The sequence below is a fragment of the Colletotrichum paranaense genome, assembly GCF_030867605.1.
Source record: "Colletotrichum paranaense strain IMI 384185 chromosome Unknown Scaffold_1.1, whole genome shotgun sequence".
Classification (NCBI taxonomy): domain Eukaryota; kingdom Fungi; phylum Ascomycota; class Sordariomycetes; order Glomerellales; family Glomerellaceae; genus Colletotrichum; species Colletotrichum paranaense.
The window spans coordinates 5,208,113-5,230,115 of record NW_026848959.1 but is presented as its reverse complement, the minus strand read 5'-3'; the positions used below and the strand labels follow the sequence as shown (position 1 = coordinate 5,230,115).

At 52.8% G+C, this 22,003-nt stretch overlaps 12 protein-coding genes across 12 annotated transcripts; 5 read left to right on the top strand and 7 right to left on the bottom strand.

The window, feature by feature from the left end:
* Positions 1-1,276: 1,276 nt before the first annotated feature.
* CPAR01_01820 (uncharacterized protein) lies at positions 1,277-3,061 on the bottom strand (the record flags this gene model as incomplete). Its single annotated transcript, XM_060486108.1, has 1 exon — positions 1,277-3,061. The coding sequence occupies one exon, from the start codon at positions 3,059-3,061 to the stop codon at positions 1,277-1,279; it is 1,785 nt and encodes a 594-aa protein (XP_060356965.1).
* A 201-nt stretch (positions 3,062-3,262) lies between these two features.
* On the top strand, positions 3,263-3,421 carry CPAR01_01819 (uncharacterized protein; the record flags this gene model as incomplete). Its single annotated transcript, XM_060486107.1, has 1 exon — positions 3,263-3,421. One exon carries the CDS (start codon positions 3,263-3,265, stop codon positions 3,419-3,421), a length of 159 nt encoding a protein of 52 aa, XP_060356964.1.
* A 232-nt stretch (positions 3,422-3,653) lies between these two features.
* CPAR01_01818 (uncharacterized protein) lies at positions 3,654-4,882 on the bottom strand (the record flags this gene model as incomplete). The annotated part of the gene is made up of 4 exons (XM_060486106.1): positions 3,654-4,166; positions 4,229-4,596; positions 4,658-4,756; positions 4,816-4,882. The coding sequence occupies 4 exons, from the start codon at positions 4,880-4,882 to the stop codon at positions 3,654-3,656; spliced, it is 1,047 nt and encodes a 348-aa protein (XP_060356963.1).
* Positions 4,883-5,737: 855 nt separating this feature from the next.
* Positions 5,738-6,924, top strand: CPAR01_01817 (uncharacterized protein; the record flags this gene model as incomplete). The annotated part of the gene is made up of 2 exons (XM_060486105.1): positions 5,738-6,206; positions 6,266-6,924. The coding sequence occupies 2 exons, from the start codon at positions 5,738-5,740 to the stop codon at positions 6,922-6,924; spliced, it is 1,128 nt and encodes a 375-aa protein (XP_060356962.1).
* A 1,065-nt stretch (positions 6,925-7,989) lies between these two features.
* Positions 7,990-8,873, top strand: CPAR01_01816 (uncharacterized protein; the record flags this gene model as incomplete). The annotated part of the gene is made up of 2 exons (XM_060486104.1): positions 7,990-8,731; positions 8,812-8,873. The coding sequence occupies 2 exons, from the start codon at positions 7,990-7,992 to the stop codon at positions 8,871-8,873; spliced, it is 804 nt and encodes a 267-aa protein (XP_060356961.1).
* A 1,158-nt stretch (positions 8,874-10,031) lies between these two features.
* On the bottom strand, positions 10,032-11,945 carry CPAR01_01815 (uncharacterized protein; the record flags this gene model as incomplete). The annotated part of the gene is made up of 1 exon (XM_060486103.1): positions 10,032-11,945. The coding sequence occupies one exon, from the start codon at positions 11,943-11,945 to the stop codon at positions 10,032-10,034; it is 1,914 nt and encodes a 637-aa protein (XP_060356960.1).
* Positions 11,946-12,913: 968 nt separating this feature from the next.
* On the bottom strand, positions 12,914-14,313 carry CPAR01_01814 (uncharacterized protein; the record flags this gene model as incomplete). The annotated part of the gene is made up of 4 exons (XM_060486102.1): positions 12,914-13,568; positions 13,630-13,771; positions 13,831-14,117; positions 14,174-14,313. The coding sequence occupies 4 exons, from the start codon at positions 14,311-14,313 to the stop codon at positions 12,914-12,916; spliced, it is 1,224 nt and encodes a 407-aa protein (XP_060356959.1).
* A 349-nt stretch (positions 14,314-14,662) lies between these two features.
* CPAR01_01813 (uncharacterized protein) lies at positions 14,663-14,797 on the bottom strand (the record flags this gene model as incomplete). The annotated part of the gene is made up of 1 exon (XM_060486101.1): positions 14,663-14,797. One exon carries the CDS (start codon positions 14,795-14,797, stop codon positions 14,663-14,665), a length of 135 nt encoding a protein of 44 aa, XP_060356958.1.
* Positions 14,798-15,256: 459 nt separating this feature from the next.
* Positions 15,257-16,486, top strand: CPAR01_01812 (uncharacterized protein; the record flags this gene model as incomplete). The annotated part of the gene is made up of 2 exons (XM_060486100.1): positions 15,257-15,805; positions 15,872-16,486. 2 exons carry the CDS (start codon positions 15,257-15,259, stop codon positions 16,484-16,486), a joined length of 1,164 nt encoding a protein of 387 aa, XP_060356957.1.
* A 273-nt stretch (positions 16,487-16,759) lies between these two features.
* Positions 16,760-18,268, bottom strand: CPAR01_01811 (uncharacterized protein; the record flags this gene model as incomplete). The annotated part of the gene is made up of 1 exon (XM_060486099.1): positions 16,760-18,268. The coding sequence occupies one exon, from the start codon at positions 18,266-18,268 to the stop codon at positions 16,760-16,762; it is 1,509 nt and encodes a 502-aa protein (XP_060356956.1).
* Positions 18,269-18,554: 286 nt separating this feature from the next.
* Positions 18,555-19,086, top strand: CPAR01_01810 (LSM domain-containing protein; the record flags this gene model as incomplete). Its single annotated transcript, XM_060486098.1, has 4 exons — positions 18,555-18,584; positions 18,740-18,811; positions 18,868-18,942; positions 19,003-19,086. 4 exons carry the CDS (start codon positions 18,555-18,557, stop codon positions 19,084-19,086), a joined length of 261 nt encoding a protein of 86 aa, XP_060356955.1.
* A 212-nt stretch (positions 19,087-19,298) lies between these two features.
* On the bottom strand, positions 19,299-19,854 carry CPAR01_01809 (uncharacterized protein; the record flags this gene model as incomplete). The annotated part of the gene is made up of 2 exons (XM_060486097.1): positions 19,299-19,480; positions 19,560-19,854. 2 exons carry the CDS (start codon positions 19,852-19,854, stop codon positions 19,299-19,301), a joined length of 477 nt encoding a protein of 158 aa, XP_060356954.1.
* Between the last annotated feature and the right edge of the window lie 2,149 nt (positions 19,855-22,003).

Genomic DNA, 22,003 nt, shown 5'->3' with positions numbered 1-22,003 from the left:
GAAGCTCACGCTCCACCTGTACAAGAACAGTGTCACGGACAGACAGGAACCAGCATCATTGAGAGGGAAGGGCTACCGCTTTAATTAAATACACAAACGAGCATCCAATAGCGCGCGCAAGTGCTTCAGTCCTCGGATCAGGAACGGTTGTAGACCCCAGACCAGGATGACGCTTCCATGGGGAAATCAGATTGAACAGGCATGGCAAGGTGGGATCGACTGATGGTACGGGGCATGAACGAAAGAACGAACGAACGGCACCACGAGCTAGACAAACATGGAGAACCACCAATAATGGCACGAGAACCGCCTTCATGGACGGCCGGGGACGGATGACACCAGCCAAGATGGGATGACGGTTCCTGGCCGACGGGTAAAAGGGACCACTTCCTGGGTCTCCATGACAGGCCGGAGCAGAGGCCGGCGAGGTTGCGACGCATGCTCAGTAGAGAAGAGATGGTCATCCTCGATACGGGCGAGGGACACCCCAGCCTCCAAAATGCTTGAGTCGAGCTTTCCCCGCAGCGCGGCGCGGCCGGGTCCTCGAAGCGAGCGGCTTCCAAGACTCTTTTACCCCACGCCCGGCTTTGTTCGGCCACAACTTGCTCAAGAGCCGGTGCCGTGTTACGGTAGTGTGCTTCTCTTGAGTACTCTGAAAGACCCTTTGCTTTTGCTTCTTCTTCAAGCAAGTTTATTACACGCCAGATTGACCAGATTTTCTCAACTTACAGTATCAAACAGGTCAGAGTTCGGAGGCATTGAACTAAACGCAGACAAGATACTCCGTAGAAGAACTGCCTACCCCAAAAAGCAATCAGCCAGCTAGTTGCATGTAATTTGGAGATTTCTTGATCCGCGCGTGATCTCACGGCAAAAGTCACTGCGGGGAACAAACTAGTTGTGACATTGGAAGTGGAGAGTTGCATTTAGCCGCAAAGTGAACATGATCCCGGCCGCCACCAAAAAAAACTCGCCTTGTTAGCAACTTTGGCCCCCCAGATTACCCGGCCACCCTAGTCTTGTTAAACAAAGTGGCAAGGAAGCCATCACCATGAGTAGCCCGACCGCTTGGGTTCGTGATTTGAATTGGAAAACTTCGGCACGTCTTGCCGTCCCCATACGAACAACTGTTCATGTCTACGGAGTACTGCGTACACGCATGTAAGGTACTTGCTCAAACGCGTCACCACTCACGCAATCCCGGCCATCTCAAATCGAGCGGGAAGAGGAGCATGGAAGCAACAACATCATACTTTTGATCCTGTTCAGCAAATACCTAATCTGCCTGGTTCACGCCAGATCGATAATGGACCTTGAAGATGTACGCAGAAGACGAACCTCGAGAGAAGGAAACCTCGTCGATCTTTCTGGGTTCCGCCTCGATCCAAATACGATGTGTGATGACGGTCCCGTACTGAATGATGGTTGCAGACTTGGGCATCAAATTCGACTTGTACAGGCCTGATTGATCCGTGAATCGACACATCATGTAGTCGCGAATCTCCGACAGTCTCTCTTCAGCCTTAACGCCAGGGATCACCTGTGCATATCTCATCAGCAGCTCCGATTCGGTCCCTTCGACCGAGAGCTCGTCAAAAAGTGCCGCCCACGGTCGACAACGCGAGCCATCCCACTGAAGGCCACAGATGATGCCCAGGGTAACTTTCTGTAATGGAAATCCGAATTGGATCTTGAAACAATGCGTCCCAGCGAAATTGTCGAGCCCGTGGCAGTCAAAGACAAAGTCTGCGACGGAGGATCGCACGCATGCCTCCACGGGGTTCGCTGTCTTGGAGATTATCAAGTTTTTGAGCTGCGAGTCGTACTCGAATCCGATCTTGGCTCCCATGAAGGACGCCAGCCGCGTCGTTTCGTGATCGTATAGCGTCTTGCGGATGCAGGCATCAAATGTGTCCAGCGTGGCATTAGACCATTGTAATCTCGAGTTGTATGCATACACCTGATCTGGAACCGCTCTAACAAACGTCGTTCCGACCTTGAGTAGCCAGATTGCAAGCCACTTGGGGGTCCCTTGCGTTCTGACACTGGTTTCGAGACAATCAAGACTCAATGCGTAGAACGCGTCAGCATCGTTCGCCGCTTCCGCAGCGTCATTCGCCGGCAGCCTGAGCTTTTGGGCCTTGACTTGGAGACCGTTGTTGGTGAGGGTAAAGTCGTTCCTGAACTGAAATCGATCTCGGTGTCTCATAAGGGTAGAACAGTATGTGAAGTCTGCTGGAGATTCTGCGAATACACCACTGAGCCCTGGAGCTGAAGCCGCTTGGTAGTCGACCTTTTTCTGCCACGCAAAAAGGCTCAAGTCGTTGGTCTCATTGGCGATGTGTTCTTGAAGTCTTTGAAATGCTTTTGATCCCTCGCCATATAGCAATGGCATATTGATATCAAAAATACCAAGGAGGCAATAGGCAATGTCCTCGACTCTTGTGGTTTTGCGGCCGGCGGCCCAGGACATGCGACGTGCTACCGGGAGCGTTTGTAGGTCTGAATTGTCTTGTAAGATGCTCACGTCAACTCGTGTGATCTCTTGAATAATAGTGATGAGGTCGCTTTTCTCGCCTACGAGGTTCCATTTCTTGTCGTAAAACTCGATTTGCTTTGAGGCTATCAGCTCTTGGAGAGTCCAGCCCCGAGAAAACCAGCGGCACTTGGGTAATTTGTCTCTGAGGTAATCGTAACGATATGTGCCCCTAAGCCCTTCAGGTATTGGACTTAGGTCTGCTAGGTAGACGTAACATATTTCGGCCGATTGATACCAGGAGTACATGGAGTTGATGGCTTCTGTCAACTCGGCGCTGCTGCTTTTGTCAATGCAGCATGTGTCGACCCATGCGTACTTGAATTTGGAGCGGGCAAGCCTGCACGTCATCCTAATTTTGTTCCATCCTGTTCTCGTCTTTGCACTGTTTAGATTCGACATGTGGTGAAATTCGACCTCTTGGTTGCCCCAGGTGTGGGAGAGAATGGCGTACGAGCGTGTGCCATTCTGTCGATGATCCGCAACGCGATGCAGTGTTGTTTTCTGTGTGTCGATCAGCCACATGGCCAAGGCTGTGCACCAAAAGTCCAGAGTAGTACGAGAGGAATGCCACAATGCTAGTAAGTATGTTGAACGTTTTGAGAAGGATGGATCATGCGTCGTTTGTGCGATCTCGTCAAGCAAGGTAAGCAAGGCTGGCAACTAAGTCCAGATACGGACGCGTGACCACCTATCACGTCGCGGCCCCTCATCTCCTGCATTCTCATGCATGACTTAGGACCAATACAGATGCCGGTTCACATATCAGAGGTTATCCCAGCTTCTTCATCCGCAGCTCCAGAGACAGCAATTCGGGTCACCATGAAACGACGATCGTTGAAATGCAGGACCTGTCAATTTGTTCAGCGTCACGGCCTGCGATGAGTACAGTGACGGAAATTCTCAGTGCATTCCTTACAATTTTTATGTACATCCCAAAACCAGCTACGCCATTGAAACTCCGCTCAGGAGGGTTGCCGTTGTCGTCCCGAGTCTCGAAAATCGTGTCAATCGATGAAAGCCTCTCGCAGTGACACTTGCCATGATTGGGATGCATCCGTGTCGCAACGTCCCCATGCGCCGCCATCCAAATAGTTCAATGCCAGTCATTTCTTGACTACGATGCTGGGGGCACGTAGGCGTATCTCGGTATTTGCGCCATGCGCTCCTCAGGGCTGACCTCTGTGTCTGCATAGAACATTCTGCCGTTCTTATCCTTCTTCGACTTCTTGTCGCCTGCGGCCTCATCACCGGCTTCATCTTCGGGCTTCTTGGCTGGCTTGATACCGGACTCGGCTCTGCGAATGAGCTCGTCGATTTCGTCTCCGTGTTGTGCCGCTCCAGAAACCAGCTCATCGACAGTGGATGCTCCTGGGAAGCCAGGCGGCGGTGCGCCAGAGCCATTCCAGAACTGGCCGCCATGTTGGGGCGGTCGTTGAGGTAGACCGGGCATCGCTTGAAGGCCACTCGTCGGTCTCGCGGGAAGAGATGATGCAGAGAAACCGCCAAAGTTGCCTTGCGGATAGCCCTGTTGAGGGTAGGCCGGAGCGCCAGGGGCAGCACCAGGCGGGTAGTTCGGATCGGGAGCCGCACCGTAAGGCGCTTGAGGCGGCGGGTACGGAGAGTTGTTCTGTGACGGATGATTAGCCCAAAGCCACACATGTATAACATTTTCGGTGTATGGATACTTACAAATGCACCCGGGCTGGCGCTCGCAGGGGCGCCATTGGCAGGGCTGCCACTAGTAGCGGGAGGATGCCCGGCGGCCAGTCGTGCGCGATGCTCGGCAAGGCGGGCCTTCAACTCTTCGGGAGTCTCAACCTTGAGTTTCTTCCTCGGCTGTTTCGACTGGCCAGGTAAGGGGTTGCCGGTGGCGATCCTGCGGTCCTCTTGGGCCTGGTAGAAGTTCTGGATGATGCGGTTCCTGTGCTGGTCCAGAATATCCTGGGGAATACCCTCCATGCCGAAGATCTCCACATCGAGGCCTTGTCGATTCGGTAGCGCATTCTCGACTTGGGTGAGAGTTTCCTTGTGAACTTGGTTCAGATGGACGGAGAGACCTGCGCGACACGAGACATTAGCTTACGATGCCACAGAGGACAGCGTGCGTGGTGGACTAACCTCCAGCGGTATTGAGTCGGCGACCGCATCTGTCGCACTTGAAGTGCTTGGCTTTCTGATGGGAGATGAGAAGCTTTAGATCTTCAAAATCGCGCTCGCCTGCAAACAAGTCAGCACACGCGCTCAAATCCGAGACGCGAAAGGCAATGAATTCATACAGTAATAGCACCAAGGCCGGGAGAGGACGTCCTCGACGTCGGGGTGTCCGCGCTTCTTCTTGCCCATCGCGACGGTTGTTACTTCAGATTTATTCGGAGGCGATGAATGCTGGCGTAATCGCGATTCCGTAGTTGTCTGGTGAGGATAGAGCGAGGTGGAATGCGGCGAAGAAGTGTGACGTTCACAGAGAGGTACCGTGGCAGTCTGGCGAAGGGATTGACGCGAGCTGTGCTCGACCAGCAATTCACTGCACCTGCACCGAGTTGAGAGCAATTGGGCGCTAACCCGGATGTAGACTAGTGTCTCCCATGATCTCTCATTGGTTCTATCACTCAAAGACCCCACCCAGTCTGGATGACCCGATAGAAGTATAAACACTGTAAAACCACACAGTACGTACCTCTCGGCCCCGGCTTGTCCCAAACGGCGGCCGAATCGACGATCCTCGCATCAATCAGCTCAGCCATCTCACAACGACAAGCCATGAACTCACCACGCACATCCACCCAAGAGACTTTTCAGTACGGCATATGAGACCCTGAGCACCAGTAATTCCAGGTCATACGGTCTCTGCCTTGAGCCTGATTTGAGTTTGGATTGAAATACCACCAACTGAGAACACCGTATTCCTGTGTCAAACCTCGAACTGCCCACTTCCGGAATTCCTACCACTTGAGGAAAACATAGAGGATTCGATGCGGTTTCTTAACAAGATCACGATAAATTTGCCAAATAATCCACGATACGATGTCGCGGCGCATGCCAGATGAGCTCTGGGTGTATATCCTATCACATCTGTCAACCTTCAAATGCCTTAGAGATGCAGCCCTCACTTCTCCAACTTGGCTCCGATGCGCCTCGTCAGCATGTCGGCAGGTGGTCCTGAACGAAATAGGCCACCTTTCACTTCCTTATGCCGTCATGGCGCTGGAGTCCTCCAAATTTGACCCGAAAGACTTGAATCTCGTTACCGCCTTTAGTGACGAATACCTCAAGAGACGGCCGCGTGTTCCTCCCACCATCAGCTTATCAGATGGCTTCCGATTAGCAGAATTACACCAGTGCGTCGGCCATCTGGGGTCCAAGTTCCGGGACATGGCACTGCATCGTCTCATGAAAGAGCAGTGTAGTCTCGCCAACGACCGTCCTGACTGGCCTGACGCACCTTCTTCCGCTGAGAAGCCAACCGATGCCGAGTCTGCTCGTTTTCACAGAGCCCTCTATCGATTCGAGGTCTACTGCAAGCTTTTCAAAGATCCCGAAGTTGTACGATTCAACCTGGATATCGTAAACTTCCAGAGAGCGCACTTTTTTGATTACCTGTCACTTTGGGAGATTGAGCAATTGGTTGCGACAAGGGATTTTCTTGCAGCGGTTGTCATTGGTCCTCGTAAGTTATCCGTCATCTCTCGAACCTACATCATGTTGAATATTGACAATTCTCCATAGCATTGCGTGCGCTCGTGGAGCTTCGTAAGATCGAGGCTCTGCAGACACACCATTGCGGCCCTAGAAATGGCGCTCAAGTTGTGTACTGGACCGCTCCAATCTTACCTCCCAATTTGGAGCGCGGTGATTGCCACATCAACCAGAACCAGGCTCGACTGCTATGCTTTGGGATCAAGTTTCTCTACAGGGTGTCAACATCACCGCCAACTCAGTTCTACCAGCTACTTCTCGCCCTCCCGCAACAGCCACGGTACGCCAGTTACAACCGGGTTGGCGAGATTTACTCATGGTTCACGGATGCTGTTGACAGATGCGTCGAAATGAGCAACTTGGAACTCCCGATCAGGAAAGCTCTGTCATCCTATACTCCGGACGAGTACAAAGAGCATGTCCGACAGTCACTGATAAGCGAGGACACCGATAAGGGCCCAGAAGAAGCCTGGTATTGGGCATATCAATCTTTTCCAGGGTTAACCTGCAATGATCCTCGGATGACGAACTGTCGTCTCTTTGGCTTGTTCTTCTGGGACTCTGCTCGGCTCAACACCATCAACTTCTTCACCCGGGTCGATGTTTGGTGGTGGCGGTGGGAAGGGGCCCGGCAACCAGACTTCGACTGGGAAATCGAAGCGACGGTTCCTCCGGCATCCTTTTGGTGACGGCAGCCTCGTGTATGCTTCCCACGACCATTGACATTCTCGAGCTGCTAGGGGGGTGCGCATTAGGTCAGCGTAGGGTCACATGACTGGTGTGCCACGGTCAGTCCAGCCAGGCTTGACCTCTCGCAAGAAACAGGCCTCTCGTGATATACACGGGCGGGCATTACACTCTTGCGCCTGCTAAAAGAAACGTCTGGATATCTGAGCCACAAGCTTGCAAGTGGGGATGCGCTCAAAATGGGACATCGATATAAAGGCCATCGCTATCAGAAGCCAAGGAAGCTGGGTCAACAACCAAGAGAAGAAAGGCAGAAAAGAGAAGGCGACTGGATCTTACGATTCAAAGGCTCCGGACGATGGGCAGAAACATCGACTTCGACTGTAAGACGGAGTGAGACAACGAGAGACTCTGGAAAGGCAAAGAATGAAGAAGGAAATCGAGACATGCGTCCAGCATTGCCTACCATCGTCCAGAGGGCTCAACGATATCCAGCAACCTCATGCCGGCTTCATGAGACTTTGTGAGCCATTGCACATCTCAATGAGATCAACGACGAGGAATATGGGAGAAGGCATCCAGCTTGGATGTTAGAAGGAAGGGGATCGGTCTAGTGCGGGCCCGGGCTCCGTGTCGGGGTCGGTGGCACGCAACGGGGGAAGTGGAATACTGTCCCCTGATTGGCCACTTGGAGGAGAGAGAGCAGCCCGGGGGAGCACTCACCATATAAAGCCCTCGAGCTTCCCACCACCCTCCATCTCGCATCCCATCCTCCTCCCCTCTTCTTTCTTCCGTGTTATCACCAATGGCCCAAATTCCCCTTTGACTTTCGCTTTCCATCCTAGACAGGTTCCTATATCTTGGCAGATCCCATCTCAGACCTCTCATACTTGCCTTGGCACACACTTCCTCTGCACCGCCCCGAAGGAGATATTACAGGCCGTCATCCTCCATCACATTTCCTCATCAACTGACACACTCCATCACCCAAAAGCTTCCTCATTCATCGCCAGTTCCATCAAAAGTATCTCCAGTCCTGCTCTACGAGGCCTCGTTAAGATAGCACCATGGCTTTCTTGCCTCTCGACTTTGATACTAACCCAGACTTCACCACTGTGCCACGATCCAGGTCTCCAATGACACCAGGACGTCAGATGTGCTCAGTAATGGTGCCATTGCAGGAAAGCGCTTCCCCTCACGGTTACAGACACAGAGATGCCCTTGCCGGGCCACGTGATCGACGTTCTCCAGCGTCACCGACACAGACGTCGATGCGGGCGTATCGCCCTGCCGACTACAGAGGCAGCGTCGTGTCCAATCCTCTAAGTGATGAGCAGCTGTACAGCATACCGCCGTCTCCGCGCCCAAGGCACCAGCCTTCGTCATACCGACGAAGCCCTGGACCCGTCTCGCAGAGACGGAGACGCAGCCCGGATCATGACAGCCTTGTTGCAATGGGATCATGGACTAGCCAAAGCACCCACAATGAAGAGCCATGTGCAAGATCCGGACGTGAAAAAGGCAGCAGCAGCAGCTTCCACGACGGCGACTTTTCAGCCAAGTATGCGCCATACGATGACTTCATCCTCTTCCCCGATGATGCTGGAGAATACATTCACGAGGACTTCACAGTCCCCGCCCACTCATCGTCAGCGCTTGGGGCCCCCCGCATTACCAGGCTCCGCACACCAGACCTGGCGCCGCTGTCGACAGATGTCCAATTCTTCCCCTGCCTCGGCGATGAATCTGAGCGAGACAGGATTAACGAGGCCTGGTACATTGCCGGTCGGGAGAGGGTTGAGTCTCAATGTCAGTGCTCTCTTCACAAGCTCACGATGACACATCGTGATGTACTGTTTCGTGAAGCTCAATTGCTGACTTTGACGCAGTGGATGATGCCTTGGCTTACATGATGGCTGTAGAGGGACGCAGTCGCACGCGGAGAGGGTGAGAGCCACCCTGGAGGGATCCTTGGATCATTTCGTGATGAAATCAGATGTGATCGTCGTCTTTTGATTAAGATTGGTCGAGATGGCTGATCCATGTATGGCTGTTTCTGAATTAATGTCCTGATGTATGGCGTTGGGGCAAGGCGTTCGTCCAGATCGAATGGACAGGTTGACAGGCAACCCATAATCGGTGATGTTTTTATACAATCAAAAGGGAACTCTCAATGAATTTGACTCTTGTCTTCTTGAACCGAGGTATTTGTGTTTGAAGTGGTTGAAGCCATCGTCAATCAAGATGTACAGAATCCCGGTATTACAAGACAACGACAGGGAGGCCGCCGGATCTCAGCAGGCACAGTAAGGCAAGGCAAGGCCATGAAGGTGTAAGTGAGATTCAAAATGAAAAGCACGTATCGTGCCTGTAGTTCTTGTCCATCAACGTGAACGGGAATGAAAGTGGGAGCCAAAGTGAAGACGAAAACCTCGCAGAACCACTTACACGGGCTGGACCCGAAGAACGACGAGTTCGGGGGAGGACGAAGGGACGCGGGGACGTAAAAGTTGGGGGGGAGGGAGTGACGTTGAGTGAGAGCGGCCGGGGGACCCTGCAGCGGCCTTACGTAAGATATCTGCTGACTAACAAGGTTTCTTGCTCACCGAAGGCACCCGTGCTCACCGAGTTGCCTTCACCTTGCTGGTGCGGACCTTGGGAGCAGGACGATGCCTCACGATACTCGACATGCTAATGTACCGGTATCTAAAAAATCAAGACAGAAGAACACATTCCCTAGTAGAATAGAAATTGAGTAATCTTTTAATAAGATACGCTTGCAAAAAAGATCAATATTGAGCGAATGGAGATTTATTCGATTTTTTAAGCACTCTTCGCAAGGGAAGATATTGCAGTTCAAACTGTCGAACCAGCTACTTGCCCATTGTGACTCTCAGTTAATTGAAAGATCGTAACCATTTCGAAAATTTGGTTCGCGATTGGACGATAGTCTGGAGGATTCATGATTTGGTTCACGGTATACTAGATTTAACTAATTGTTTCTCATTCGAATTTCTAATTTCATTAGGGGTATCATTTCCAATAACTCGACTGCTCGGCTCAAGCAAAATCTCTTTTTCCCGCTCTAAGCCTCTTGCAAGGTGGCTGTTCAGCTCCGGCGGTCCTTGTCAGGGAAGAAAGTGATCCTTGACATGTAGCGAGGACCAGGAGGGTTTCTCACCACAAGGTTTGCTCGAACTCCAACGTTGGGCTCTATCCGGGATCGCAAGGCCAGAGCAGTAGGGACCGGCAAGCCCCAGACCGAGTAGCCTCTTTTCATGCTGTCCTTGACACAGTCCCGTAGCACGCTGGTGAGATTTTCAGCTGACGGATGGCGCACAATTCCCATTTCGTTGAAGAAATGGGGGAAATTGTCGATGTCATGAAGGCGGCGGACTTCGGTGGATAGCTGGAGAGCGGCACCAGTAGGGGGTGCGCCATGACGGTCGAAGAGCTCGTCCCGGATTTGCTCCAAGGTTTTTCCGTTGGAAGGTCTGGCGATGCGGCGGAAGAGCTCCGAAAACATGAGGAGTCGGTATGAGGTGCGATTCGCCTCAAAGGTTCTCTTCAAACGATACCCCGAGACGTAATCCGGCTCGAGATAGCTCAACTCCGGCATATTGGAGCCTCTCCTGTCGAGCATCCAGACAACATTGCGCGTGATGGCTTCGGTGATGATCGCTTTTCTCATAGCCTCCGTCATATCAATGTCGCTGATGAGGAGGTAGACCAGGAGGTGACCAAGATTCGGACAAGATATCTTGGAGGTCTTACCACCCATAAATCTCTTGATCTTGTTATTGGCGTCGGTGACCAGCTTGGGATCCGCCGTCGCCAGGCAGAGCAGAAGGTGAAATAGATGGAAGTAAGACTCGATCGCCTTCTCTGACGCGTGCCGCAATGTACTCATCTGTGGAATCCTGACATTATCGTTGCCTCTGTATGCTGCGCCACTAGATGATGTGTGTGCATATACTTGATTGAGCCGCACAACAATGTCGTTCATGAAGGCGGCGAGAACTCCCACTGCAGAGTTGTTGGCGCTCGGTAACGAGATAGCCACGGCTAGACTATGCATCACGGGTGTAACATAGTCTTTGACGGAGCTCCAGTGACGGCGGCTCAGAGGCAGCGGAAGCCAGTGTTCGAAGGCGACATTGTGGACGGAGAAGCGGACTCCCAGGTCCTGAAATGCCGGCAGAGAGATGAGGTCAAACTCTGATTCTATAGCCCGCTTGCGTTTGGGGACCATGACGCCTACACCGAGCTTCGTATCTCGGAAGTTGGTTTTGGTCACAAAGCATTGGAGTTCTCTCAATCGGATAACATCATATCCGCGAAGTGTGTCTGCAATACGCGGCCAAGCCCGTGAAAAGGAGAGGAGGTCCGCGAAGTCGAGACTGTGGAGAGTTTCTAGCAGAAGCTCGTCAGGCAAAGCGGCCAAGACACATCCCTGGTGGTCCTTGGAGGCAGCCGCTGTAGTCGCAGCACTTGACGAGGATGATGATGATGATGGCGTCGGCGACAAGGCTTTCAGGGCGTGCCTTCGAGCTCTTCTAAAGTCTGCCTTGCTCTTGGTTCCATCAAAGTTGCAGTGAGGACATTTGAAGTCCTGCCGGCATTTAAGGCTCTCTTGCCGATACCACTCAAGAGGCTCGGTGTAATATCCTCCCTCCTGCTCCAATGAATCGCTGCTGAAAAAGCTCAGCATTTGAATGGCAATGCCCTTGAGGGTATACGCCGGTGTGTATCCCTCGAACGTGTTGAGGATTGATGCGCAGATATAGGTGTCAAAAATGTTGGGATGCACCATTCGCGTGTTCATCTTGATGGTGGGAGCGACGAGAGGATAGCGGTCTCCGAAGTTGACGGTGGTGTGCATGGGCATCCAGCCCTCTGGCTGCAGAACAAGGCATGCCCGGCGAACATCGTTTTCTCTGGTATGTAATGCAACGCGAGGGTATGGGTTTCGCTGTAACTCGGCAAAGTCCTGAAACAGTCGGCGCTGGAGATGTGCAGCCATGGTAGTGGATGTTTGTTGATGGTCTCTTAAGAGGTGATGATGGTAGAAGGCTGATGATTTAACGGGAGGATGGAGACGTCAACTAATCTGCGTCGTTATGTATGCGCATAAGGACTGAGGCCGCCTCTTGCTCAGGATTATTCTATCAAACTGTAATTCGGGCTGAGTCAATCGGCGGATTGTTGTAGTTGTGCCATGCTGGAGTTTGCCATTTGGCCTCATTTTCGCAGAGGCCTCAACGGGGCAGCGCAGCCACACATTTGAGCCGCCTCACGCCCGCGATCCTTCCGAGGAATAGACATCTCGGTATTTCCTTTGGTAGGTACTTACATCAGTGCTCCCAGACGCTGCTGCATTCGCAAAATTAGGAGAAAGAAACTTTAGGCGCGGACTGCCATTCCTGCTTGCCTGCTGCGCCTATTTGGTCTCTGTTCAGTGGCTCTCAACCGTGTTGTGCTTAATCCGTACTCTTGCAATAGAATGCAAAAGCTTCGGCGAATAACAAGACTTCTCACGCCAACTTGATCTTTTTCTCTCGAACCCGGCAACTCGTCTCCCAGGAGGTTTGCAGGAGACCAAGTCACACTGGAATCAAATAATCTTGTCACCGAGAGAAACAGTACCGCCGCAGGATTTCAAGTGAAAATGATTTGAAGAAGAGAAAGAGGACATTGTAGGAGACAGAAGAGAACTCGTTGCTCCTCTCTACTGTCTTGCTCCAGTCCCGTTTCTGTGCTCGTCTATGGTATCTTGATATCGAACAAACGCTCACTCTCTTGCTGTAACCTGTTGAATGCTCGTTCACAAACCAGAAGAGTGTTCCGCTAGGCCCCCGATCGATGAGGGGGTGGTGCCGGTGAGATCAAATCGCCAACCAATGCCAAATTAACCCAAAGGTAGATGTTCACCGCTACCTTAACGCCGCCAATATGCAATGAGAAAAGGTGGGAGTGTCTTAGCGAATTCCATCAACTCCGCCGAGGGGATTGTTGCTTCATCTGTACCCTCCGTACATTCATAAAGGTTGATTTCGTCTCAAACGTCTCCGTCTTGGGATTCCAGAATCCCCAGACGTCGATCAATACGAAGCCCTTGGGTAGTTCGCATTCGACGAAGCCTGAAACGAGGATGCAGCCGCGCGGAGGAGATGGTCGTGTGGGCTTCCAGGACTGCGCAAGCTTCCTTCGGAATTCTCTTGCAGGGCCGTCTGTTATTTGCTTCATCCCCTCTATATGGGATATGGCAGTGTCCCTGACAAAGTTTGTCTTGCCGCCGCTCTCTGGCTCGTCTGCCTGTGATGAATCTGCTGTCTTGCTGACATTGTGAGAGGCAGTCTCTGCCGGCGTGCCATCAGGAGTCTGTCTGTTGGCAGACGGAAGAGGTCCCTGAGTCTTTTGTTGCATGTTGCCACCGCTGACTGATGGAAACGTTTGAACAGGCTTGCTTGACTCGAAACCAAGGGCTCGGGAAATATCCATGTAGTGTTGTTTTAATAGCGCACTCGTAAAAGCCCACGAAGACACGGCAATTGCATCCGGCCAAAGTATCTTTTGTAGGCGTTTAACGGTCAACGAGTCAACGGGCTGAGTTGACCAGTACAATCCATCGCCTTGCAGCAGTAATCTAGAGCGTATTGTTAGTGGCTACCTGATCGCATGTCATGGGATGGTTTGAGTTCGCGTACCCAGAAGAGTAGAACACCGGTGGTGGTCGGTATGGAAAGTCGATGTCCAGCCAATATCTACGAAGCCTTACTGAGTTGCCACATCTAGCTGTGATTACCGGGTGCCTCTCGACCGAGGACTTCACCCAGTTGGCAAGGTCGGCTAGTGACAGCGATCAGTCGGGAGAACATTTGCAGCCAATTCTCAGGATAGGCACTTACCGCGAATTTGGGTCTGCGTCCCCTTTTGTTTGCTGAGTTTGACGAACTCTAGCCACTCGGGGTCGCTGCCCTTGTACGGTGGCTGGTTGACAGATTTCGTCGTAAAGGGGAACGGAATGAACCACGGCTCGGCATCCTCCTGAGCTATTTCTTCGTCAAGCGCCTTCTTCTCCGCCGGTGACAGCTTCTCGTATTCGCGATCTACATGTCGAAAGAATGGATTTAAAACGGTGGACCAGTAAATGTGCCAACAAGCGAGCGAAATGCCTGCTCCGATGAGGAAAGTTCTAGGCGCAAAGTTAGTGGAAGCAGGCTTGACATAATTTGTGTGACGTGGACATACCCGGCCCTAAATCTAGGCTTTGAAAGCTTCACCCTCTGCACGATGACAGTCTGTTGGCTGGGAATTTGTGGCGCGACTGCGCGAACAGCCAAGGTGCTCGCATTCGATATGCCAGCGCGAGGTCGGAAAACCCGCCACATCACTGTAGAGGGGGCTCGCCGCTCGCCGAGCGCCGGCTGCCGGACACGGAGAAAGGACGAGTATTTTTCGGTAAGAGTTCGATGGCGTCGATCGTGATGCTTCAGCTTGCTTCAGCTTCGTCGTGGTTCTTTTGATGGTTGGTGGAGATGGATAGAGGATGGCAACGACGGCGGCGGCGGCAGCGGGATGGATGGCGACGAGAGGCAAACCATGGAAGTCGGTAAAGTCGCGGTTGTTGAAAGAAGAATCGGGGCGCAATACAACGAGTTGAAGCTGGTCTGGTGTCTGGCAGCGCCCTTGTGGCGGCTTAGGCGACTGCTCTGATGTACGATGTATGACAACGTTAGATTAGAGGCGGCTACTGATTCTCTTTCGCATTGTACCAACGGGAGGTTCTGGATGCGTGAATGCGTTGCTATCGGCACACAGTGTGACGAAAGCCCCTCCGATAACGTCCCGCCACTCTGTTCTGCCGTGGTGCATGAACCGTGGACTGTTGGCGGCGAGGAATGCGGCAGCTTCCAAAGGGCCCGTAGCTTACCTAAGGGAAGTCTCAACTGTCCCGGCAGGTACGTACAGTGCACGCCTAAGAACTTCAAGCACGGATCATGTAGGAATGTCCACCGTCCACCTCGAGGGACCTTCCCCCCAGGTCCACAGTGGGAGTATGTATTACCTAAGCAATCCGATCATGGTGAAGCAGCCGGAAGAATACCTCTGCCGATATCCGTTTTTGGGACACGGGGGTTGGATGGGCTTGGCCTGGAACGTGTTGCAGTAGCAATAGCATGCAGGCGCAGCACTGTGAGCTCGACATCCTCGACGCACCGCAGCTTGGTGAGAGAGCAGCAAGCAGCAAACAGTCGCATCCACATCCTCCTCCCCTCCACGACATCATCACCGAATCCCCATCTACGAGCTCCAACCACATCAGACGACACCATGAAGCTCTCCGTAGGGCTTGCGGCTGCCCTGACCGGCGTCGCGACCGCGCTCTCTTCGGACCAACCCGCTGACGTATATCTCCTGCAATCGAAGCAGTCTTCGAGCTCCGATATTCCATCATTACCACGACAGATTGCCCGCCTTATCCTCCTCCAACGCCTGTCACCCGAGGGTCAACATGCATCCTGGGATCTTCCCGAGTCTATCTCCAACGAGAACGCTGTCAGCTACTTGAACGAGTTCGGCAAGGCCCCTCAGGGCCTCTTCAGCAATGCCGTCTCCACAAACCCGTCGCAGCTCGTCGTCATGCTCGAGGGCATCACTGCCGACGATGCCAAGACGCTCCAGAAGTCTCTTGCTATCTCTGGACCTAGCTTCAGAGTTGGAGATGCTCCTTCCATCACGGCCAATGATATGCTGCTGGCCAACGACTTGCCGTCGGTTGGCGTCACCGCAAAGAACTGTGCTTTCGATAAGGCCATCAACCCCTTTGCCGAACAATGTTGGAGTGGCAAGTCCTCTATCGTCAGATATGATACCAAGAAGGTGAGCATCGGATACTCCAACAGACCTTGCATCCTTCACAAAGAAACTAACACTTTCTCTCCTTAGGACTCGTCAATCCTCGTGTCCCTCACTGAGAACGCCACCCTTCTCAAGCAGCTTGCTGCCAATGGCGAGATGGAAACCATCATCATCGCGATGCCCGAGTCATCTCGCAACTCCAAGTTGCGTCATTGGTCCTCAAAGCCCGAGGAGCTCCGTCGCCGCCAAGCCGAGGAAGTCATGACTATGACCGAGACTGACGACCACGATCCGCCCGCACCCACTACGCCAGTCCAGAGCACGGCGCCATTCGTTGGAAATGCCGAGAGGGGTACTATTCCTTCTTGCTTTGGCTCGCAGGATGCCTGTGTCAAGGCCACTGGTAATTGTTCGGGCCACGGTGAGTGCTTGAACAAGTACGCCAAAGCGGATGGCCAGTCAGCCGGAAAGGAATGCTTCTCCTGCATGTGCCTCGGAACTAAGAACGAGACCACTGGCAGCGTCACTCACTGGGGCGGCAGGACTTGCAGCAAGATTGACGTCAGCGTTCCCTTTTGGCTGTTCGTCGGCTTCGGTATTGCCATGGTCGGTACCCTGACCTTTGCTATTGGTCTGCTCTTCAGTGTTGGCGAGGAGAAGCTTCCGGGTGTCATTGGCGCTGGCGTCTCCAAGACCAAATAAGGATCGTTGTTGGATGGTCTCTATTGAACAATAGAGGTGAATGGGCCTTGACCTCGATCAAGGCAGGGTGATTGTGCTTATAATCGGCAAGTGGTAGTCTGTACCATAGGTGTATTCTCATGCGGCGTTGGCATTGGCAGGACATTTCTCTCTTTATGCGGAGAGGTTATTTCTTAGACAATCGAAAAGAATTGAAGCTATGATAACATTATTCCTCTTTTCTAATCTGGGGTATCGCGATATATGAGGTACTGTCGGTCCCGAGTACAGTAACTAGTCGACATCTCCTACGTCTGGACGATTATTCGGTGTCGTTCCCAGGCTCTCGAGGCCCCTTTCAACCCTCAGCTCGCTCGGTCCGGCATTCGTAATCTGTCTAGCTGGCGATTGCGTAGTCGACTCGACCGAAGCTCCGTTGCCCACAGCAGCAGTGTACTTTTGTCCAGCTTCGTTGAGCAACTGCTGCACCTCGTCCTTCCTGACCATGATGCTGTCCTTCTCCTGTGTCAGCTCATCCACCCGCTTCTTCTTCTCCGCAAGCTCGAGCTCCATGGCGCGCATTGTAGCCTGTAGCCTTGAAAGACAATCTGTCAGACTCGGCAGCGGCGTAATTTTTGGTGGAACCTGCAGGAGCTGTTCGGTGGGATTGCGCTCGGGCTTCTCTAAGCCGTCCATTCCCGACCTTGTCTGTGCCGCCTCGAAAGCTGCACGTCGTTCCGCCTCCGACGCATCGGACTCATCACCCGAGTCTCCTTCGGCCATCTTAATCTGCTCAGCCATCTCGCGCCTGCGGCGCTGCTTCTCCTCCCTTTCGGCCCTCTTACCCAGCGACAAGCCGCCATCCTCGACAAAGTCATCGAAGCCTTCGCCAAGATCTTCATCCTCGGCGACGAGGCGAGTTTCGGCTTTCTTCTTCCGCAGAGAGGTACCGCCGTCCTCGGTGTCGTCAAAGGAGATGAAGTCGCCATCTTGCTCTTGCGCCAGCCGAGCCCTGCGCTGCTTCCTCTCCTGGATCTCGGCTTCTGTGAGAATGTTTGTTTGGGCCGGCTGAGATGCAAACTCATCCTGGTTCACTATCAACGCGCCCTCTAGCTCAGAGGAGTCTAGATCCATCCCGTCTTCGTCTTCTATGCGCAGGGACGTTAGGTTCTGCGGCGTGTTTGGCGTCTCGTTTTGTAGTTCGCTGAGGTATTCTTTGCTGTACTTTGGACGGTCTTCATCATCGTCGCGGAATGATCGCATGGGTAATCGGTTCTTGAGCGCACTGTTTTCGAGTGCCTGGTGACCCAGAGTCGACTTCTTGGGGGTCGTGTATCCCGACTTTGCTCCCTGGTCGCCATCACTTCCAGCACCACCAAATGACAATCTTGAGGAGGACTGGCGCTTCTTTTGCTTCAGTGAGCTTGAACGGCTCACTGACGGACGAATAACTACGGGTCCATCCTCATCCTCATCGTCCTGTGCAGCGACTTTGGGTTTGGGTTTCGTGGTTGCGCCGATTGCGACGCCGCCGTTTGAGTCGTCGGTCTCGTTAAAGTTGATGCTCTTGCGCAAACCAGACTGACGAAAAGGCTTCCTTGTGAATTTGACTGCTACCGGTTCACCCTCTGGAGACTCGTTAGTCTTGCGAAAAATATCAGCGCAAGGTCTCTGGAAGGGATCTGCAGACTCACCATCCTTTACTGGCTCTTGACCAGTTGGCGACGCTTTTCCCGCGTCATCTTCGTCGTCATCAAGAACCTTAATTACTTTCGCTTTTCGTTTTGGCGTAAATGCACTCATTTTGTGTACTATGAGGTTGCGAGTGTGACTTTTGCTCGGTGTGATGTCAGTCAGGCAGCTTCGCGACCTCTCGAAAAGGTGTTGGCGATAAGGTGCCGATAAGACGATTATCTCCACGTGACTCCACCCAATTTTCCAGATAACGGTTGGTGGCAGAGAGATCCCCTCGGTCAGGCTGTCAGAGCTCCGTCGCGTCGCAAAGCTCACCTCGCGCGACATCATCAAACCGGCACCTACCCATTGAACTCCTCCTCGGTACTCTACACCACCCACCAAATTACTCAAGATGGCGCCCGCACAGCCCGAGCTGAAGAAGGTACGGAAGCCCCGATTTCTCACGGACATACCGGAGTCTCCAGACTTGTTCGATGTATTGCCAGATAACGGAAGCTATGCAAGCTGCTTGGCTATCCCTCATTGTCCCGTCCATTGCTATTTGAGATTTCGGAAAGCTAACACGTCTTTTCGTAGTACCTTGACAAGAGACTGTTTGTCCAGCTCAACGGCAGCCGCAAGGTCATCGGTGTTCTCCGCGGTTACGATGTACGCAGTCTCCTGACGATCTGCTTGGGTGCGGCCCCTGCTAACCTGTGTCAAAGGTTTTCCTGAACATTGTGCTGGACGAGGCTGTTGAGGAGAAGGAGGGCGGCGAGAAGGTTCGGATAGGCATGGTGGTATGTTGCGAAAGACCCCCTTTCCAACCTTTTTATTTGGAACATGGAACACTAATATAGCAACAGGTCATCCGCGGCAACTCCGTTGTCATGCTGGAGGCTCTGGAGAGAATCGGCGGTGACGATCGCAACCACCAGCGGTAAAAGGCGTGTCTTTATCCGGTGGTCGACTTCCGCGAAAAGGCAGTACAGGTTTTACAAGTTGGCGTTATGACGGCAAAAGATGATTTTTTGGTTTCAGAGACAAGGATGGGGATGAACTATGCTAGATACCAGCACAACGATGTCACATTCATACGGCCCAGAAGTACGACTGCGCAGCCTGCAATCATAGGCCGGGACGAAGCGGGGCATTTCTACTTGTCGAGACCGGCCCAGGCTTTCTCGTCATACCAGTCCATCATGCGGCCGCCATACTTACGAACCCAGCCCTTGATTCCGCCTTTGAGGATGACGGCCTGCACGGCAGTTTCGCCAACCTCGTCGAAATAGTCCTGCAGCCAGTTCGCTGACCGAGGGCCACGGCCATTGCTGCTTCCTGGGTGGCTTCAGCATGGGGGATAAGCCCAAAAAAGGGAGTCTTAGACAGTCACAAGAGGCAGACGACGGGAACTCACCGCAGTAAAATATAACACGCTTAATACCTGCCTGCTTGCACAGCTGATGAATGATGGGTCTTGTCTGGTATAGGGATTGTGCCGGGAAGTTGATGGACGTTGAGATGGTGCCACCTTCGAAGTCGTTCCGGCGCACATCGACGAGCAGGAAGGCTCGAGGTGTGCTGTTGCTGGTCGCAGCTTGAGCCTCAAGTAACCCCATCACCTCGTCTGCCTCAACTTCCGGTGACTTGGCCTTGGGAGCGGGAAAGGCCGCCCACCATGGCGGGGTCTCTGATGCTGCGGCTTCTGCCATTGCGTGCTTCTCGTAGGCTACGAAATCCAGTTCTGGTGTTACTCCAGGCTCTCTCTCTCTCTCTACCCAATGTGATGAGACGCCAGCCGCTTGTTCCTGACGCTACGTTGTGATGTGTGATTGTTTTGCGGATCGATGGTGCGGGCGTAGAGTTGCGGGCGCACCTTACCCCGGATTTTTGCGACGAGATCTCTACTGGGTATCCGTAGATGGTCGTGACCGATTCAAAGGGAAAATGATGGGCGATTAACGGGTTTGGGCAGTTGAAAAGAGAGTTGCAGAGCCGCAGAAGCGAGCCAAGCGGTGCGTTCAATATCCAAAAGTCTCGGCACTCTGCGATTGTGGAGATTTCCGCTCAGAATCCTCTGTCATTCCGCGGCGTTTATTGGCTGTCAATGATGCCATTACGCCAAAGGATGTGTTCTGCAACTTGAACCCTTGCGCCCGTCACACTCTATTCCCCCCATCAAGACTCAAGAGCCATGTTGACTCCCGAAACTCTCGTATGCCAAGGAGAGTTCTGCTCAACTTCTATCAACTACAAACTATCGCGACTTTTCATCACAAGTCGTTGATTCCTTCTCTTCTTCCCCTTTCCACTATCTGATTCTCTCTCTCTCTCTCTTAATACCACCACCCAACCACCTTGCTTCCCGCCCACATACCGAGACTAAAACCAATGCATCTCTTATCTTTTCCCGTGGGATTCGGATCGGCTATCTCAACCAATTAGTGGGGAGCTCGGCACTCTTGTCCACCTCAACCCTTAGTTCCCCCAAAGTTGCGTTGGTGCGGTATTTGTCCTTATCTCAACTCGCTTCAAGCTTCCCTTAGGGGTCTCTACTCTCCTTTCTTCTCTCTTCCCCTCAAAGTTACGTTCCATTATTGATTCGAGGTTCCCAGGTTTCCGACTGGCAAAGACAGAAACTTTCCCACTCAAATCCACACAACCTCCAGCAATTTACCGAGTACTCCATGATTGTAAATCAACCTTGAGAGCATCCCGTCACCGGAGCCGGGCCGGTCAACTCAGGCATACGAATCCGAGATGCCACAAACCTGTGGTCCCCTATTGAGCCTATCTATCAACGAACATATCTTATCTATCGTTTAAGATATCGCAGTCTCATTCGACTTGCTTATGTCAGAGAGAAGGAACGCGTCAAGCGGCGCAAGGCAGTCTCCCCCAGTTTCCTACTACTCATGGTCGTAAATTATCCCGCCCAGTTACACAACTTGATCTCGGGCGAGCTTACGCTATCTTGGCAGAATGTACAGATACTGATCGATGTTACGGATGTAAGACTGCACAACCATCAGCATGAGGTACTTCGGACAACAGAAGCTATCGCTCTGGGGTACGGAGTAGATGACTTCAATCTATGACTCTTCCGGAGGGAGCCGGCAAACTGCAAGTCTACATACACCAACATCCCTGACATCCCTGACATCCTCGTCTTGTCCCATGATCCCCATCTGCCATGTTCATCCCAAGGGCGCGAAGAGACGAATCAGGGCGCCAACGACATGGCCACGGTAGACGAATAAGTTGATAGGTCCCCGGTCTCGGTAACCTTGAACCTCCACACAATCCTTCGCGCCCCCCTTCCCCCACCGCGGCCTCCGGAGGCTAAGGCTCCAAGAGAACGGGGCCGTTGTAGACGGCATGGGTTTGTTTGCCCCGCCAAACAACTTGGAATTCGGCCGCTATAGCTTCTCGTCCCTATCTTCCCGCCTGCACCGCACCGCCTCCACTGATAACGTCCAACACCCAATGACTCGGATCCTCCAGACAGACGACATTCGCCCTTGTGCGACGTCAGTCTGCATGGCAACCACATGGTGCGCCATGGAAGTGCCCTGCGATTGACGTTTCTCACCTGCTTCTTCTGGTATGGTTGATGTCTTTAGGAAGGGAAGAAAAGCAAAAGGCGCGGGAAAGTCTCCGATGGAGCCCTGACTTGCCGAACATTGTTCCAGTACCAGCTACCCTTGAGGTTGTATCTATCGTAGTTCGAAGTGCCACTTGTAGTGTAAGCGGTCCGACACCGCCAAGTCCTAACCGGTCGTCATCCGATGACCAATATTGTAATGTTCATGGATCGGGCACCGATGGTGCGGTTCGTGCTGTGGCCGTAGGCCGCGTTTT